Raw genomic sequence first — 17,134 nt, forward strand, 5'->3', positions numbered from 1 at the left:
TGCATCTTCTTTTTATTCTTAATTAATTTTTAAAATTACGACGTCAGTGCGAAGTCTCATTTATTTTACTTTTAGCATTATTTCTCCGATAAGCAATTTCATTTTCTGCCAGGCGCCCACCTCGGCGCCAATTTGTCACGTCGGCTCTCACTTCCAGGCCCCGACCCGGCGGGCACTGGAGGCCTCCCAAGAGCTTCCCCGGGGTCTTGGCCTCAGAGTCCCTGAGGAGAAATGCATGCCGGCCCTTGCAAGTGTGCTCCATCCCAGGGCCGGCGGAGGGGATGATGTGGAGGCCAGGTGGTGAGCCCAGCCTTGGGGGGGTGAGGAAGCACAGCCACACTCGGCCCCTTGCTCAAAGGGACTCTTTGAGGCGCAGTCTGCCATTCCCATTCTATACCTGACAACACTGCGGCCCACAGAGGAGAAATTGCCAGGAGTTGTGGGGAAAAAGAACCCGACTCGGGCTCTGACTCCAGATGTGGTGGCTCCTCACATCCCCCAGGACCTGCCCAGGGCCGCTGTAGACTGCGACATGTGGCCTTTGATGTAGACCCAGGAGCCACTGGCACCCGTCCTGAGCGACACCAGTGCCAGTCTACACAGTGCTCTTCCATCTACTGGCTCACTCCCCAAATGGCTACAACAGCTGGGGCAGGGCTAGGCCAAAGTCAAGAGCCTGGAATTCCATCCACGTCCCCCACGTGGGTGGCACTTGGGCCATCTTCCATGGCTTTCCCAGGGAGCTGGGTTAGTAAGGAACTGCATGGGAAACAGAGCAGCCAGGATCGAACCGGCACTGCTCTATGGGAGTTGTAGGTGGTGGCGTACCCAGCTGCACCAAAACACACACCCTCTGCAGTAATGTCCTCCCTGTTCTGATGAACGCCCTGCCACCCAGAGATCAGGGATCTTTTCCCCTTGACCCACCCTCCACCCACCCCCCAGTCTAGCCTAGACCCCACATAAGGGATGTCTGCTTTATCCAGAATCCTACGCTCCCCTGCAGGGAGGTGCGTGGCTCTCCTGGGGCCCTGTGGTGGCTTCCCGGGTGCCTGGCGTGGAGCAGTGTCACTCAGCCACAAATGTGTATTACTGAGTGCGTCCTAGAAGCGAGACATCATTCTTTTTTTTTTTTTTTTTTTTTTTACAGGAAGAGTTATAGACAGTGAGAGACAGAGAGAAAGGTCTTCCTTCCGTTAGTTTACCCCCCAAATGGCTGGCGTGCTGCGCTGATCCGAAGCCAGGAGCCAGGTGCTTCTCCTGGTCTCCCATGCGGGTGCAGGGCCAAGCACTTGGGCCATCCTCCACTGCCTTCCTGGGCCACAGCAGAGAGCTGGACTGGAAGAGGAGCAACCAGGACTAGAACCTGGTATGCCGGCACCGCAGGTGGAGGATTAGCCTAGTGAGCCGCGGCGCCGGCCTGAGACATCACTCTTGGTGAGCAAGACACACAAGGCCTCTGCTCTTAAGGAGTCTACAGTGATGAGGGGAAAACAAATGAGGAATGACTGGGGGCTGGCGTGGTGGCGCAGTGCGTTAACCCAACACCCATGGCTTAGCCACAGCACCCTGCATCAGAGTGCCGGCTTGAGTCCAACTGCTCCATTTCCCGTCCAGCTCCCTGCTGGTGCATCTGAGAAAGCAGTGGAAGATGGCACACGTGCCTAGGCCCCTGCTGCTCCCTGTGGATGGAGTTCTGGGATCCTGGCCTCAGCCTGGCTCAGCCCTGGTGGTTGTGGCCATTTGGAAAGTGAACCCAGCAGATGGAAGATCTTTTTTTCTCTCTCTGTCACTCTGCCTTTCAAATAAGTCAAATGAATCTTAAAAAAAAAAAAAAAAGATAAACAATCAGCAAAACACGTGCAAAAGTGACCCAGCAAGAAGCTGGCTAAGGGGGATCAGGCATCAGGGTCGGGTATGATTATAAATCAAGGGTCCACGTGGGTCTGATTGAAGTGACATCAAGGGAGGACCATGGCTGTCTGGGGGAGGGTATTCCAGGCAGAGGGAGAGCCTGTGAGAGGGGTTCAGGGGAAAAGCGAGGGAGCCAGGGAGGTGGGTGTGGAGGGAGAGACGGGGTAGGGCAGAGGCTGGGAGAGGTGCTGGCCTGTTTGGCTAAGGAGTTCACAAAATGCTTGTTGAATGATGGAGTTGAAATTTGACAAGATCCTTAAAGTCTAGGTAACAAGAACTACATAAATCATTAAAATTGGGCAGCAGACGTGATATTTCACGGCTCTGTGGTGACGAGAGACCGCTTGGCCAGAATGAGTCAAGGGACCTCTCAGAAGCAGTGTCTGCAGCCGGACGTGGGACTGGCAGGGTGCAGGCCGTGCACACGGGCAGCCAGGGCTGGGGCCGTGAGAAGGTGCTAAGATCCAAAGAAATCTTCTCCCATAGTTCTGGAGGCTGGAAGCCTGACACCAGGCTGCCAGCGGGGTTTGTGCCCTCGGAGCCTGAGTGGAACCCTGCCTTGTCTCTCCCCGGCTCCGGAGGTGGCTGGCGACTCTCAGCCTTCCCTGGCTTGCAGCTGCAGCCCTCCGATCCCTGCCTCGGCTGTCCCACGGCCACGGCTGTGACGTGAAGATTTTTCCCTGGTGCAGGAGTGCTGTCCTCACAGCCTTATATGCAAACTTCATCCAGTCTCAGTGTTTCGAGGGGGGCCTTGGAAAGGTGATCACATTAGATTAGGTCATTACAGTAGGGCCCCATAATTGAGTCCTGGTGGCTTTGTAAGGAGAGAGACCATGTAGGGGTAGAGACAGACACAAGACAGGTGCCCTGCCTGCCTCTCACCAGGTGATATCTTGTGCCACCCGGGCACTCTGCCAGTAATTAAGCCATCAGCAGAGGCCAGACCAACGGGGCCTGATGATCTTGGACTGAGAACTAACACAATTGAGAGTTAACAATAATCCCTCTTTTCTTAATGAAGTTAGACTGTCTCAGGCATTTGGTTATGGTCATGAAAGCTGACCAGCACAGCCATCTTCTCCCTGTCCCTGTCTCTTCCACCTCGTCTTATAGCCGCTCAGCCAGAATGAGTCGGGGGACCTCTGGGAAGCAGTGTCTGCAGCTGGACGTGGCACTCGTGTCTGTTGGATTAGGGGCCCACCCTACTCCAGTCTGGCCTAATCACACCTTCAACGAGGGACTCTGCGTCTTGGGTTAGGACTGCAGCACATCCTTTAGTGGGGCACAAGTCAACCTATACCCGATGCTTAACGCTCCAGGGACCCACCGCGTGTGTAGGGTGATCTGCCGTCCCCCCTCCGTGCTGACACAGCGCCCGTCGCAAGCGTGCTGCCTGTGGCTCTGCACTCTCTTTTGAAGACCCTGCTCCCCCAGCTCTCACTGCACCACCGCCTCTGATCTCCGCTACAGCGACATGGGGACAGAAACTCAGACGATTCCAAACTGTATCTTCACCATAAAACAAATATTTTGAAAAGCCTTTTGATGTCACTTTAATGGAGTACGGAAAACACTCTTCAGCACCCCCCTCCCCAGACTTTTTAAAATTCATCCTTTCTGCTATTTTTTTTTTCCTCCTTTAAAGCTTGTGTTTGCTTTCATGTTGCACGTTATTTATTTAGTCCTTGTCAATTAGTGTCTATTCTCCCAGCAACAAGGACATTAGCAGCTGCAGAGACTGGAATTAGAATTTGCAGCCCAGTTGGAGCTGCCGAAGCCGCGCCTACCCGACTGAGAAAACAGCACCTCTCTGTCGTCTCCAAAGATGGCCTTCCTCTCCTTCCTTCCCATTCCTGGCCTGCCAGTCCATATTCCCACCAGCTCCTCCACGGTGCCCGCTCAGACGCGCTGGCTTTGAGATGGCAGTTTGCAAATGCACGGAGGAAGATGTGGCTCCTGGTAACAGCGGCCTTGGCTGACAGCTGGCGTAAAACAGGAGTCCGTGGCCGGATCTGGATCACACGCTCCGAACTGCCTGGCTGGGGGTTCTAACTCAGCCAGCTGAATACTCCACGCTCCAGGCTTCCATTCAGCAAGCACTTAACGTGCGGCACAGCCCCAGCTCCAGGGCAGCTCCTGGGTTCACGGGGAGCATGCCTCTGAGCACGGGCACTCACCTCGCTGAGCTGGATTCTGCAAAATGGGTGAATTAAGCGCCCCCAGGTGGAGACGTCAGAGCTGAGGTTGGGCGTGCAGCACCTTTGCACCCTGAGTCTGCCTCTTCCTATGACCCCAAGCGTTGGTTTGAGCAAGTCAGGGGCTCTGGAGAAAGGACACCGAGGAATGGGAGCCTGCAGGGCAGAGACAGGGGCTGTCCCCAGCCCAGCCCAGGCCTCGATCTGACCGCTGAGGGAGGAGGGAACGCGGGAGCCCAATGGCAAGGTAGAAAGTAGGCTGCTGAGATGGCGGCATTTCCCCGGGCTCCGATCCCAGCATGCGCAGATCCAGGCGATGGAGTTGCTGGGGCAACATTTGCTCCCTCATTGTGAGCTCAGGAAACGCCCTCAGAAAGGCACCTTTCTCTGTTCTCGGTCTCTGGGGGGTGGGAGAGTCCCAGATCACAAAATAACACAGTGCCTGTGCCCACAGGTCATACATGCACACACACACAGATTCCATGTTTGTCATGATCTCTCACTACGCTGTCCCGGGGACCCGTCAGGACAAGATCTGGCTCGGGGTTAAGACTAGGGCTGGGAGGCCCACATCCCATCTCGGGGTGCTGAGGCTCGAGCTCCAGCTCTGCTCTGGCCCCAGCTTCCTACGGATGCGCATTCGGGGGGCAGAGGTGATGACTCCCAACACGGGAGCCCATGGCTTTAGGGCCGGCTCAGTGCAGGGCCCACAGCGAGAGGGTCAGGTGGGAAGGTCCTGAGCTCACCGAGGACAGCAGCATCTCCAGGGGCTCCTGTTAAAAACAGGGCCACCTTGGCCGGTGCCGCAGCTCACCAGGCTAATCCTCCGCCTGCGGCGCCGGCACACCGGGTTCTAGTCCCGGTCAGGGCACCGGATTTTGTCCCGGTTGCCCCTCTTCCAGTCCAGCTCTCTGCTGTGGCCTGGGAGTGCAGTGGAGGATGGCCCAGGTCCTTGGGCCCTGCACACACAAGGGAGACCAGAAAGAAGCACCTGGCTCCTGGCTTCGGATTGGCGCAGCACGCTGGCTGTAGCAGCCATTTGGGGGGTGAACCAATGGAAGGAAGACCTCTCTCTCTGTCTCTCTCTCTCACTGACTAACTCTGCCTGTCAAAAACAAACAAACAAACAAAAAAAACAGGATCACCTGCGCCTGGCCAGGCCTCCAAGCCACACGATGAACTTATGATGAGCGCCCCCACAGCCAGGGCTGGGGGCCATGAGGGAAGGACGTGGCCCCACCGCCCAGCTCTGCCACCCCCTCCCAGAGACTCGATTCTCCCCTCCAGACAAGGAAGGTGTTGGGCCACTGGACTTTAAAGGCTGTCCTGGGAGCCCCGTGTAGCCACGGGGAGCTGGCGTAGCAGGTGCTCTGGTGGTTGGAGGAGCCCACCCCACCTTCTCCCACAAACGATCCTGCTGTACGCCTCAGATGTGGGCTCCCACCCACAAGGCCCCGGGCCTGGATGGGGCTCAGGAGACAACAGTGTCACCAGTTCCACACCCCAGGGCCTCGATCTCCCCTCTGTGTAACGTGGGGTTGGCCCTGACAGCCCTCCAAGTGTTCTGCAGTGGGGAGGGGGGGACACATGCTTGGTGGCAGCAGCAATATCACCAGGAAGGGTGGGAAGCGCGCAGGCGGACAATTATCATCACGCAATATAACACGCTAATGGCGGCATCTTTTATATCACAGTAGACGTTCCGGAGCACACATCCATCAAGTGCATATAATAGGCTTGCTTTATATCACCGTGCGCGCTGTAATTACACATTTCCATAATTCCTTCAGTGCATTGCAAAGACGCCAACTAGAGCAACGGGGTCCTGGAGCCACTGATAGCAAGTTGCCTGAGGGAGGAGGCCCGCAGGCCCTTCCAGCCCCAGGCCACACAGCTCCCGCCATCAAATCTGAAGGCTCCTGGGAGGGGCCCCGTTGTCCAAGCACCTGCCTGTCCTGGCAGAAATCCACTCTACAGCACCCCTAGCAGCCAGCCCGCAGCCTCAGCACCACACCTCCAGGGCTGGCGAGCTCACTACCTCACAAGCTATGAAGTCGACAGTCCCATTATTAAGCAATTACACTGAGGCTGGTGTCATGGTGCAGAGGATTAGGCCGTCACCGGCGATGCTGGCGTCCCACATCAGAGCACCAGTTCCAGTCCTGGCTGCGCCACTGCTGACCCAGGTCCCTGCCAGGACTGTCGGGAAGGCAGAAGATGGCCCAAGCCCTTGGGCCCTTGCCACCCACGCGGGAGACCCAGAGGGAGCTCTGAGCTCCTGATTGCAGCCTGGCCCAGCTCTGGCTGTTGTGGCCTTTTGGGGAGTGAACTAGCAGATGGAAGACCTCTCTCTCGCTCTCTCTCTCTCCTTTTTCTCTGTCACTTGCCTTTTAAATAAATCAAGTAAGTCTTGAAAAGAAATCACACTGCTACAAGCACATGACATCGGCTCTGGAGCCCATACGGCTGCGTTCACTTTGTTCACGCACCGTGTGAGCCGTCTATGGCTCTCATGACAAATGACCACACACTTAGTGGCTTCAAACCACACTCACGGGTTATCTTACAGTGCTATGGGCAGGAGCCTGGCACGGGCCAGCAGGACTGGACTGGCCTGGCACAGGCCCCAAGGGAGAATCTGTCTTGGCTCCTTTCTGGTCTCCTGAGGTCACCCGCAGCCCTACACTCACGTCCCCTCCCTCGGTCCTCAAAGCCAGCCGCTCTCACCCCCCCCCCCATTGCCTCACAGCTCTCTGGGTGGGGGGAGGGTCTCCTCTTTCAAGGATGGGGAATGACAGTGCCCCCAGGGACAGCCCAGGTCTCTGCCTTCCATCCCCCTGGGGACTCCCTGTTGCCTCGCAGGGCCCGGGGTTAGGGCCTGGCTGGCTGCGGCCGCTGCTCGGCCTGCCCAGGGCGTTATCTCCCCATCACCTCTTCAGCTGTGGAAAAATACATACTTTTAGGACGAAATGTGACGATACCATGTAGTAACACATACACACAGTTTTTGTTTTTATTTTAAAAAATATTTTACAATTTTACCAACTGTGCGTATTTATGGGGCCGGTGTGACATTTCAGTACCGACGTACGCTGTGATCTGATCAGTCAGGACAATCACTCTCCCCCCCACCCCGCCTTTCTCATCACCTGATGGTCGGAGCCTCCAAGCTCTCTCTCCTGTTTGCTCCGAAAACACAACAGGTGGCTGCGTCACTCGAGGAGGGCGGGTTCCTTCCAATCGTCATTTGGTGCCCGTTACCCAACCTCCCTCCAGCCCCCACCCCTCCCAGCCTCCTAACTACTACTCTGTGTTCAAACTGAGAATTTTTTTTCTTAGTTTTCACTTGAGGGGGAACACATGGTGTTTGTCTTGTGTGGCTTCTCTCATTTCCCATAAATGTCCCCCAGTTCTGTCCGTTTTGCCACATATATGTGTTTGATGCATGGAAAATCCATAATACAAACCAGGATAAGAGTGTCAATGACATAATCTACTTTGTGAATGTCTCTCCTGAATTAAGACACAGGGAATGAATCCATGAACTCCAGGGCAGTCTACAAAGCACGGACAACGAAGACAACCCACTCCTCTTGTTTGGCCTCTGTGCCTTCCTTAGTGCAGCCAAGGTACCATTACCATGTTCTTGTCTGGTCTCAGTAAACTTGGCTGCCTGCAGTTGATTAAAACCCTAAGCCTGGCCCCAGTTACAAGGGGGCAACGGGATCATGCCCATTTTATAGGAGGATAAACTGAGGCTTAAAGGATGGAAGCCCTGAAGTGGTGCCTGAGAGGAGCCTTTAAGGATGAGCAAGGGTGAGACCACAGTGATGGGTGACAGGCCCTCAGGCACAGGAGACACATGTGTAGTGGAACAGGCCGGTGAGGAATGTCACGAGGCTGGCACCTCACGGACGCGGCAGAGCCATGCCACCAAGGATGAGCCCAGGTCCGTGGGCGATGAAGGCCAAGGCCAGTTCAGGCAGAGTTTGCATACCAAGGAGGAGTGAGGACTTGGTTTTGGGAGGGCCTGCAAGCGGGGAAGCGATTGGTCAAGCTTGTGATTGGCAACCTCAAGCTCATTCTGGCTGCACACAGGAGCCCCGCAGGCGAGACAGGTGAGGGTGGAATCCCCACCCCCGGGTGCCTGGCTGCAGGCAGGACGCTGGAAGGAGGAGGTGGGCACCAGGAGGTGAGAAGAGAGGCTGAGGAAGTGGGAGCCCTCGGGCTGGTGAGACATGGGAGAGGCCACCGAGGAGCTCCTGGAGGCCAGGAGCAGCTGCCGGAAGTCAGGGAGCCCCCGAGGGAGGAGGCGGCGTGGGTAGGCAATGACTGACTGCCTCTCTAAAGAGGAGGACATCACAGCTGACAAGTTCAACTCGCAGCCCAGAGATCAGGCGGCTGGGAGGCCACAGAGCGTCTCTGGGCAGCTGCTTGGATGCCATCCCGTCCCCAGACAGGAGCGGCCTGCGGCCGGTCACCGGGTCACCCTGAGCAGGAGCCCGGAAAGTCTGCAGGGGGCAAGAGAGCAGACTGTGGCCTCAAAGCCCCGGCTCACCCTTCGGCTGAATGGCCTGTCACTAGCCCTTTCCCTCTGCCTCTGCCTCGGCTTTCTCCTTGCTTGCTGGAGCAATCACCACGGATTCCCTAAAGCAAGACCAAAACAAGAAAAACAGCCCCACCTCTGGCCACCTGGCTTCCATGGCTCTCGCAGCAGCCTCCAGGCCTTTGCCGGCTGTTCCCGTTTCTGGAGGGCTGCTTCCAGCCCCACCGGCAGCCCGTGGGCATCAGGCAACCTCACAGCGCTGGCTCCCTGCTGCATTGCCTGGGCCCAAAGGCAGCAGCGTCACCCTGCTCTTCTTCCCCGCTCCCGCCCCAGGGCAGACAGACACAGGGCCTCCTACTGCTGGCAACAGATTCCCCCCACCCCACCCCACCCCCACTTCTGTCCTTCCCTCCACCTGTGAGAGAGACAGCAAAAGTACACACTCTACAGCCAAGTGCAGGCAAGCTTGAGACACAATGATCCCCCCCGATATGGCAAGGAGACGTGGAGAGAGAATGAACCAGAAGCAAATTCCATTAAACAAAACAAAACAAGAAAATCCCTCGATAAGGTTCGGGCCATCCTTTTATACAGCTGAGAGGCTTGGGCAGGGGTGAGGTCTGGGGTGGGTCTTAATTGCATATTCAAAAGGGGCAGGGTTTGGGGCGGGGCTTGAGAACCACCCATTTTCATGCCTCTATTGGCAATACCAGAAGCGTCATGGTGTCAGGTGTATGATGGGAGTGGGAGTGCCAGTCACAGTCATTTTGTTATGATGACCTTGTAATGACCTAGAGAGCACAGGGACAAGTCCCGCAGCCGTACTGGGCTGGCTCTAGGTTTGCAACACGGTGGAACTCGTAGTTTCAGCTACATGGCAAAGCAGGGAGGCTTGGTGGTGTGGATGGGGCTGTCATGCAGGGACTAGCGGGGGCTGGGCACCCAGACCTCAGCCTCCCTCCTCTACCACCACCTACCTGCCTGTATCATCACTCCCGAGTATTCCCAGGCCTTGCCCAGAGGATGCTGCCCTGGCCAGGGCCCCGCAGCAGCCTCTACTCTGTCCTCTTCCCCAAACACCAATCGATCCATGTCTCTGCCCAGCTGCTCCCCTCCCACAATGTCTCATGCCGGCCCCCCCCCCCCCACCAAGGCTCTGGCACCTCTGCTGACAGATCCAGGCTCAGCCAGGGTGATGGCGCCATTTGCAAGCCTTTGCCCAGGCGGGTGCCTCTCCCGGGAGCCCTCCCCCATCCCCCTGCCTTCTGCACCCTACAGATTCCCAGCCTTTGTCACTCTGCCAGGTCACCGCCTGGGCACTTTCCCTGTCCGCCTCCAAGGCTGGGTAGCAGCTTCTTTCCCGGGTGCACAGCCGGGCTGTGACCATTTTTCATGGCACAGCATAGGTAGTTATGCACACTCCCATGCCACGCTGGGAGTGTCTTGGGAGCACACACGCACAGGTGGGGCAGCTCTGGGGAAGGCAGGTGTTGCCAAGTCCCGTCCCAGGCTGTGTCCGCGCCACCCTCGCGCACACACATCCCAGCCGGGCTCCCAGCACCAAGACGCCTCGCAGCCTAGTCACCCTCTCTCTGCAACCCTGATCCCCACCGATCTGGAGTGGCCTGGGTTTTCTGCTTCTCTGTGCCTGCAACCCGCACTGGTCCAGCTCCACAGACACGCCGGGACCACACGTTGCTCTGTGTGGAAAGACGAAGTGGCATTGACACCGAGAGAGGATCTTTCTAAACCTGTGAATGTGTAATTAAGCTCTTGAGTGAATGCTTGTTAACATCTCCGTGATTTTGGCGTCTGTGAGGGGGGCATGTGGGGAGGAGGCTTGGAGCACTGTGCGTTAACACCGCTTGGCGCCCACTCCTGTCCTCTGGGGTCAGGGGCAGTGATGGGGACCTGGGAAATCAAGCGTACAGAGGCCAAAAAAGATGAGTTAAAGGGGACCCCAACTCCCTGTCCCCCATTGAGGATGGAGATCTAGGCCCATACAGTGGAGGAGATGGCAGGGCCAGGCTCTGGACCACCAAGAGCCTTTTTAGACAGACACTTTGCCCAGCCACCCCAGCCCTCGGAGCACGTACCCCACTGAGCCCTGCGACCCCCAGCTCCTTCTTAATCCAGCTCCTCAGGTGATCTTGGGCGGCTTGCTTTGTGGCCCAGTTCCTCATCTGAAGAAAAGCAGTTCCCCCTCCTCCATGGCGGTCACCTAGATTGCATGGACTAATGTTCCAGACCGCCAGGTGGGCAGGCCCTGGCACAAGTGTTCCCGGTTAGTCCTACTAGACTGTTCTCCCTAGCCTCTTGGGTCCCTCCAGGAGGCAGGGAGGGTGGCTCCAACAGTGTCTGGCGAGTAAATGTACTTATCAGCCCTGTCCCAGCACTGACGTGCCCTCATGGAGCTTTTGGCCAGTGCCAGTGAGCAAGAGTCAGCACGACCCCAGATACACACTGACAGTCTCTGCTCAGGAAGACCTCGCGACTGGGTTCTGCTGCATGAGGAGGAGCGAACTAGCAAGAGAAGCCCGGATGGGAACATGCTAGATTGGGGACAGCATGTGCAAAGGCCCTGTGGCTGAAGAGGAAAGGCAGAGGGGGCTAGAGCACGGGGCGCTGAGAGGGCAGCAGCCAGAGACGGACAGACACAGAGAGCGATGGGAGGGAGGCATTCTGCCTTTTACCATAGGGGACAACATGACGCACTTTGCATGCTGAAGAACTGCCAAGCTGTGGGACGGAGGACACGTGCAGAAGGCAGGGTGAGTGGGGAGGCCAGCTGGGAATCTACTGCAGTCAGTGGTCCAAGTGAGAGTCAGTGATCCCCGGGACCAGGAACTGAGTGAAGCATTGGCCTTGGGAGACGGTGGTCATGATGGCAGCATCGATGGGATAAGGGGGGGTGAGCGAGGAGGAAGTGCACGGCTCAGGCTATGCTGCTGGCCGGAGGCAGCCGCTCCCCTGACGTCAAGCACCAGCCCAGGGATAGCTTTCTTTCTCCACGCCTCTAGGGCCCAGCCGCCAGCACCCAGCAGAGGGAGCTGGATGAGGCCCCACTGGGGGCCAGAGGTAAACATGTCGTCTGTCCCGGAGGCAGCGTCCAGGGCTCCTCCGGAGACAGGATGAGTAATTTTGATAATTGAATTTTTGAGTTCGACTTAACATATGGCCAAGATTGAAGAGGCAATTTGGCAGGCCGGGCTCCCCCCAGGCAGGTTTCTCGGCCTCCACAATTCTGAGAACTTATTAACAAGATCACTCTTTCTCCCGTCCACGGGCCATTTACAAGCTGTTCAGGGGCTGCTGTGTCGAGGAATTCAATTGTGGGTCCCTGGGCCCCTGCCCGAGTCACTGGAGATGTTGTGCTAGAAAAGGCAACGCAGGGAAGGACCGCAGGGCTTCGGGGCTGGCGTGGCCGCTGCAGCCCAGGCAACAACAGCCGAGGTCCGAGGGCGCATGTGCGCGTTATTCAGACTCGGGTTCAAATCCTGGCTCCAGCCTTCCAGCTTCCCATTCATAAACCGAGGTGCGGAGGAGGGAGGGGTGCACAGCGAGGCTACTGCTGTCCAAGCTGGTGCAGGCCTGGAGGGGCGGGGGCTTGACTCGCCAGCTCAGGGCGGGGAGGGGGCTTCAGAAGTGAGATGGCAGTGTGGCCCGAGGCGGGGCAGCAGGAGGCCCTGGGCCGGCCCCCCCTCCCTGTAGTTAGCCCAGCAGCTGCTCCTCTCAGGTGCAGCTCCTCAGGCGCGTGGGGTGATTAATCTCACTGCCGGGGAATCGGCTGTGCTTTCTGAGGACGGCTTCGGAGGCGCCCGAATTCAGCTGCCGGTAAAATTAACTCACCGAGGACAATGGCACTTTCTCCAAGGTCCAAATTGTCCTTATTTGCAGAGTCTGTTCTTGGCCCCGATCCAGCCCAAACAAGCCAGGCTGCTCCCCGCCTCCCAGAAGAGGGAGGCCCTTCGGCAGCCAAGGCTGGGGATGCTGGGCACAACCCCGGGCTTTGGATCGCTGTTTCTGCAGAGCTGCGGGTGACCTGTACCATCGCACAGGCCTGCGATGAACCCGAGGGGCCCCGCCCCCCAGCCCTGCCAGCTCACACCCTAGCCAGTGACCAAGTTTGGCTCCCACAGGCTGTGCCTAACCACGGGCCAGGCAGGGTAGCATCATTTCCCCTGCAGACACCTGACGCCAGGTGAGTCCAGCCATGGCGCACCCCACTGCGCCGGCCCCCATCCCCAGGCCCTGCCCCTCCCCCTTCCCATGTTTGCTTCAGTGCTCCTCGGCCACAGGAACTTAGAACTTCACAAACTGGCTCGAGACCAGCCATGAGGCGTACCGAAGAAGGGTCGTGCATCTGGGGAAGGGTCCTCTTGTTCAGCCGCTTGCAAATAGTGGGGCTCACAGCAACTCTGGGAGCAGGACTGGGCGGAAGGGTCGTTCTCATTCTACAGGTGTGGACACTGAGCAGACACACGAGGCTCGGGCCAGCACCGCACATGCTAGCCCTGTTCTCCTGGGCAGACCGAGCCTCCATCTGAGAAGCCAGTTGCGTCACTTCTGGATAAAGCAAGTCCAGAGGACGTCAGGCCTCAATCTGAATTTGCACGCTGGCCTGAGGTGCATCTGTGCAGTATTTCTCAGGAAGAGAGCACAGACAGGAACCCAGGCAGGAAGGTCCATCCTGAGCACTGGCCCGAGCCCGGCACTTCTCAGATGGAGGCAGGGCAGAGGGGCACCCTCTATGAGGACTCCCTCCACCCCCAGACTGCTGGCCTGGGCTTGCTCCCCCTGCCTCCAGCTGGTGCAGCCGCGTCAGCTCCAGTCACCTCCCATCATCCTGTGTCTGAGCAGCTGCAGGGGGCAGCAGGGCAGACCACGGGAACAAAAGGAGGGGTCAAGGCCCTTGGCTGTCCTGGGAAGACAGGTGTGATCCTGACCAGCACCAAAGTCCCCACGTGGCCTCTGAGAGGCTCCACCGTGGTAACATAGGGAGGTGCCTGTCCGCTGGCCTGGACTGAGCCAGGCAGTTGCCATGACGCCTCGGAAGCTGAAGGCAGGGTCTCCTCACATCACCTCCCCCAGGGCCCAGTCCCTCCGCTCAGCTGTTTGCTGTGCACCTGTGAGTGCCAGGCACCGGGTCGGGGTATGCACACGACTCTGCTCTCACTTCAGGCATAGAAAGCCAAGACACTGGCAAAAAATGACCTACAGGAAAGATCTCTGTGAGATCCTAGTAGAAAGAACGGGCCATCAAAGGAGGAGGTACTTTTCTCCGAAGCGAGGAGAGAACTTCCACTTTGATTACGGCCCTGTCTAAATAAGGTTGGAGTTTATGAACTCAAGAGGCTTCCATAGCCTTGACAGCTCATGACAAGAGCCTCAGGTGATCACTGACGTCATAAATAAGAGTGTCAGCTGTTAAATCAACAATGGGAGTCACTGTGTACTTGTTCCCCATGTAGGACCTCTGTCCTTAATGAGTTGTACTATGAGAATTAACGGTAAAATTAGTCTTCAAACAGTACTTTATACTTTGTGTGTCTGTGTGGGTGCAAACTGTTGAAATCTTTACTTAATATAGAGTTGATCTTCTGTATATAAAGATAATTAAAAATGAATCTTAATGAATGGGATGGGAGGGGGAGTAGGAGTGGGACGGGAGTGGGGGTGGAAGGGTGGTTATGGGGAGAAGAACCGCTATAACCCAAAAGCTGTACTTACAAAATTTATATTTATTAAATAAAAGCTTTCTTAAAAAAAAAAAAAAGGACTCTGCTGTCTGGGGGCTCAGGCAGGAGCCACCACCAGCGAGGGACCATGGGGGCTACAGGAGCAGAGGGGAGGGGCCGGAGAGGCTTCCCAAAGCAGGGAATGACGGCTAAGGACCCAGGAAAGGAAAGTGTGGGAGGCATGTTGAAAAGAAAGGGTGCATCTGGGGCCCAGGCCGGGGAGGTGGCCTGGAGCACAGAGCACAAGGAGGCAGGACCAGGGAGGGCCCAGAGGCGCCAGCAGGGGTCCTTGGAAACCTGGCGGGGGGGGCCTGGGCTTGGGGGGAAGTGGGAAGCCACCGCCCTGTTTCCAGCACCTGCTTCTGCTCAGCAGTTGGCAGCCACAGGTGGACGGGGGATTTGGGTGTGGGCAGCAGTAAGACCAGAGAACCAGCCAGAAACGGAGCCCACGGGCAGGGGAAGAGGCAGGGGTCAGAGCACAGGCAGGGAGGAGGCTGGGGGAGCAGGGCAAGGGGAGAATGAGCAGCTTCCGAGGAAAGCCAGCTGAAGGCATGTCACCAGAGTGGCGGCAGCGACAGGCCTGGAGGGCGCTCCCCGACAGAGGCCCATCTGCCCGGCTGGCGCCTGCTCTGTGCACCTGCAGCAGGCACGGGGCTGAGGCGGGAGGCAGGGCCAGGCAGTGCAGCGTCTGTCAAAGTCCGGCTGGGGAGTCCCCGTCTGTCACCTCCTCTCGGGGGTATCTCATCTGCAAACAGGGCGCAGCGCGGGCCTGTTTACTCCTCAGGAATGATCGTGAGGCTCAGAGCAAAGGTAAAGGGTAATTAACACGGAGGCCACCGGCAGGGCTGCGGCAAGCAGGCGTCTCCGGCAGCAGCACAGACAGCTGTGTGTGGAGGTCGGGACCGGTATCGGAGCAATGCAAATGCCAAGTGCCCACTCGGGGCCTCGGGGCACCCCCCCCCACCGCCAAATCGGGACCAGCACTGCCTGGGAGGGCGAATCCAGGACTTGACTGCGAGAGCCGCACACTGAGCAGGAGCGGGGCCACGCAACTCCCAGGAGCCTGGCCAGCCCCACCTCGGGGTCTGGGGCCTGAGCTTTGGGGCTGCACACGAAGTCAGGGAACCCTCAAGCTGAAACAGAATGAATGACTTAACGAGGCTCTGCGGGCTGCAGTGCTGGCTGAGCTCCGAGTCCGGGTGGGTGCAGCCCGGCTCCAGGTCCTGGCCCCAGCTCCAGCGCAGCACCTGAGAGCTCCGGGCTGGCTGAACGCCCCGGGACGGGGTACCGGAGCCTTCTGCCCACACCCCTCTGGCCAGCTTCCGGTTGGAAAAAGCATTAAGGGAGAAACCACGTTCCTCTGTCCTGGAGAAGTGGGGAGCATGCTCGGAACAAAGACACGGCATGAGCCCCGTGAGAAGCACGGCTTTATTAGCGGCTGAACGCGTCTCTAGGAGCCTGGTCTGCTGGGGCCGGATGTTCCCGGGTGGGCTCCCCCCGGCCTGAGCTGCGGAGAGGGAGAGAAGAGAAGAGACTGTGAGTCCAAAGGCAGCCAGGTCTCTGGCAGTTAGAGGCCGGACTGCTACTCTGACACCTGTCAGTCATGCTGCAGCAACAGTCCACATTTCTACAAGACGCCAACACGGTCATTAGGACCCATGCATTCAGGAGTTGTTCACGAAATGCCTACTACGTGCCAGGCACCGGTTGCTGTATTTCTCACGAGTGAAAACAGCACAGAAACCGGAACTGGGAAAAGCTCTGATGACCCAGCAAATGGGCCTCTCCCTGCCCAGGGGCGGAAGCACGAGCCCTGGCCCTGCACCCGACCCTCACCCCCCAGTGGCCTTCAGGGACTTCACCTCCAGGTTTCCTCTGGCCTTCCGCAGCACTTTGTGGGTCACGACCACTGCGGAGAAAGCAGAGAGCGGCGAGATTAGAGGCAGTGGCTAGGAGGGCGGTGCCAGTGCCAGTGCCAATGCCAAAGCCCCACCCCCACCCCCACCTCAGAGGCTTCACACAGGTGGGCTGGACCGCCCAGAGCATCCTGACCAGACAGAGGTAGGAAGGCCCAGTTGTCCCACCACAAACCCCAGGACCCAAATAACCCCCCCAGAGAGGGCAGGCCCCGGGCACGCTCTTCTGACACGGACTCAGCCCTGCACAGCAGCCGGTCCCCCAGGGGCACGCTCAGGAGAGGCGCGCTGGGGTGGCTTTGGGGAAATATTTATTTCTTGCCTCACAGAAAGTTCCACCTGGAGGTGACAAAGTCTACTTGCAGTGTGTGACATTGAGGGAAGGGACAGACAGTGTGGACTGCTTTTAAATGAGAAGCGAATCTCCACGCTGGCCGCTGCCTCTGTGTCCCCACCCCCACCCCCTGCTACAGAGCAGAGGGGCTCGGCTCTGCAGGGTCCTGGCCCTCGGACACGCGCGCCGGTGAGTTTGTATTTTCCTGGGGACTGGACCACAGCTTTCCCGAGATTCACCAAGGGATCCGTGACCCAGAAAAGATGAACTATCGCGGCAGTGGAGGTTAAAAATAACTGTGAAAGAGGACGGAATGTTCTAGAGAACACACTCCCTGTGGCAGAGCTAAGGGTCACCCGGCCCAAGTCTGGAAGGGGCCCTTATGGGCAGGGCGGCTGGCAGAGCACACGGTGGCTCGGACCCAGGACTGCCCGACCTGGTCCCAGGCTCCTCCCACATGAGCAGATGCTGGCAAGGAAGACGGCAGCCTA

The 17,134-nt window shown here is 57.9% G+C and overlaps 1 protein-coding gene across 7 annotated transcripts in view; it reads right to left on the reverse strand.

Moving 5' to 3' along the window:
• Positions 1-15,803: 15,803 nt before the first annotated feature.
• Positions 15,804-17,134, reverse strand: part of CDK5RAP2 (CDK5 regulatory subunit associated protein 2) — a 208,362-nt gene continuing 207,031 nt past the window's right edge. For all 7 annotated transcript variants that reach the window (XM_017350098.4, XM_089301654.1, XM_089301655.1 and 4 more), the window contains 2 exons: positions 16,256-16,302; positions 15,804-15,900 (listed from right to left, as the gene is read on the reverse strand). In XM_017350098.4, the coding sequence (XP_017205587.4) occupies positions 15,844-15,900; positions 16,256-16,302 (104 nt within the window). In that variant the 3' untranslated portion in view covers positions 15,804-15,843. The remainder of the gene's footprint in view (positions 15,901-16,255; positions 16,303-17,134) is intronic.

Source organism: Oryctolagus cuniculus, chromosome 1, assembly GCF_051225735.1.
Source record: "Oryctolagus cuniculus isolate XC-2025 breed Fujian yellow rabbit chromosome 1, ASM5122573v1, whole genome shotgun sequence".
Lineage (NCBI taxonomy): Eukaryota > Metazoa > Chordata > Mammalia > Lagomorpha > Leporidae > Oryctolagus > Oryctolagus cuniculus.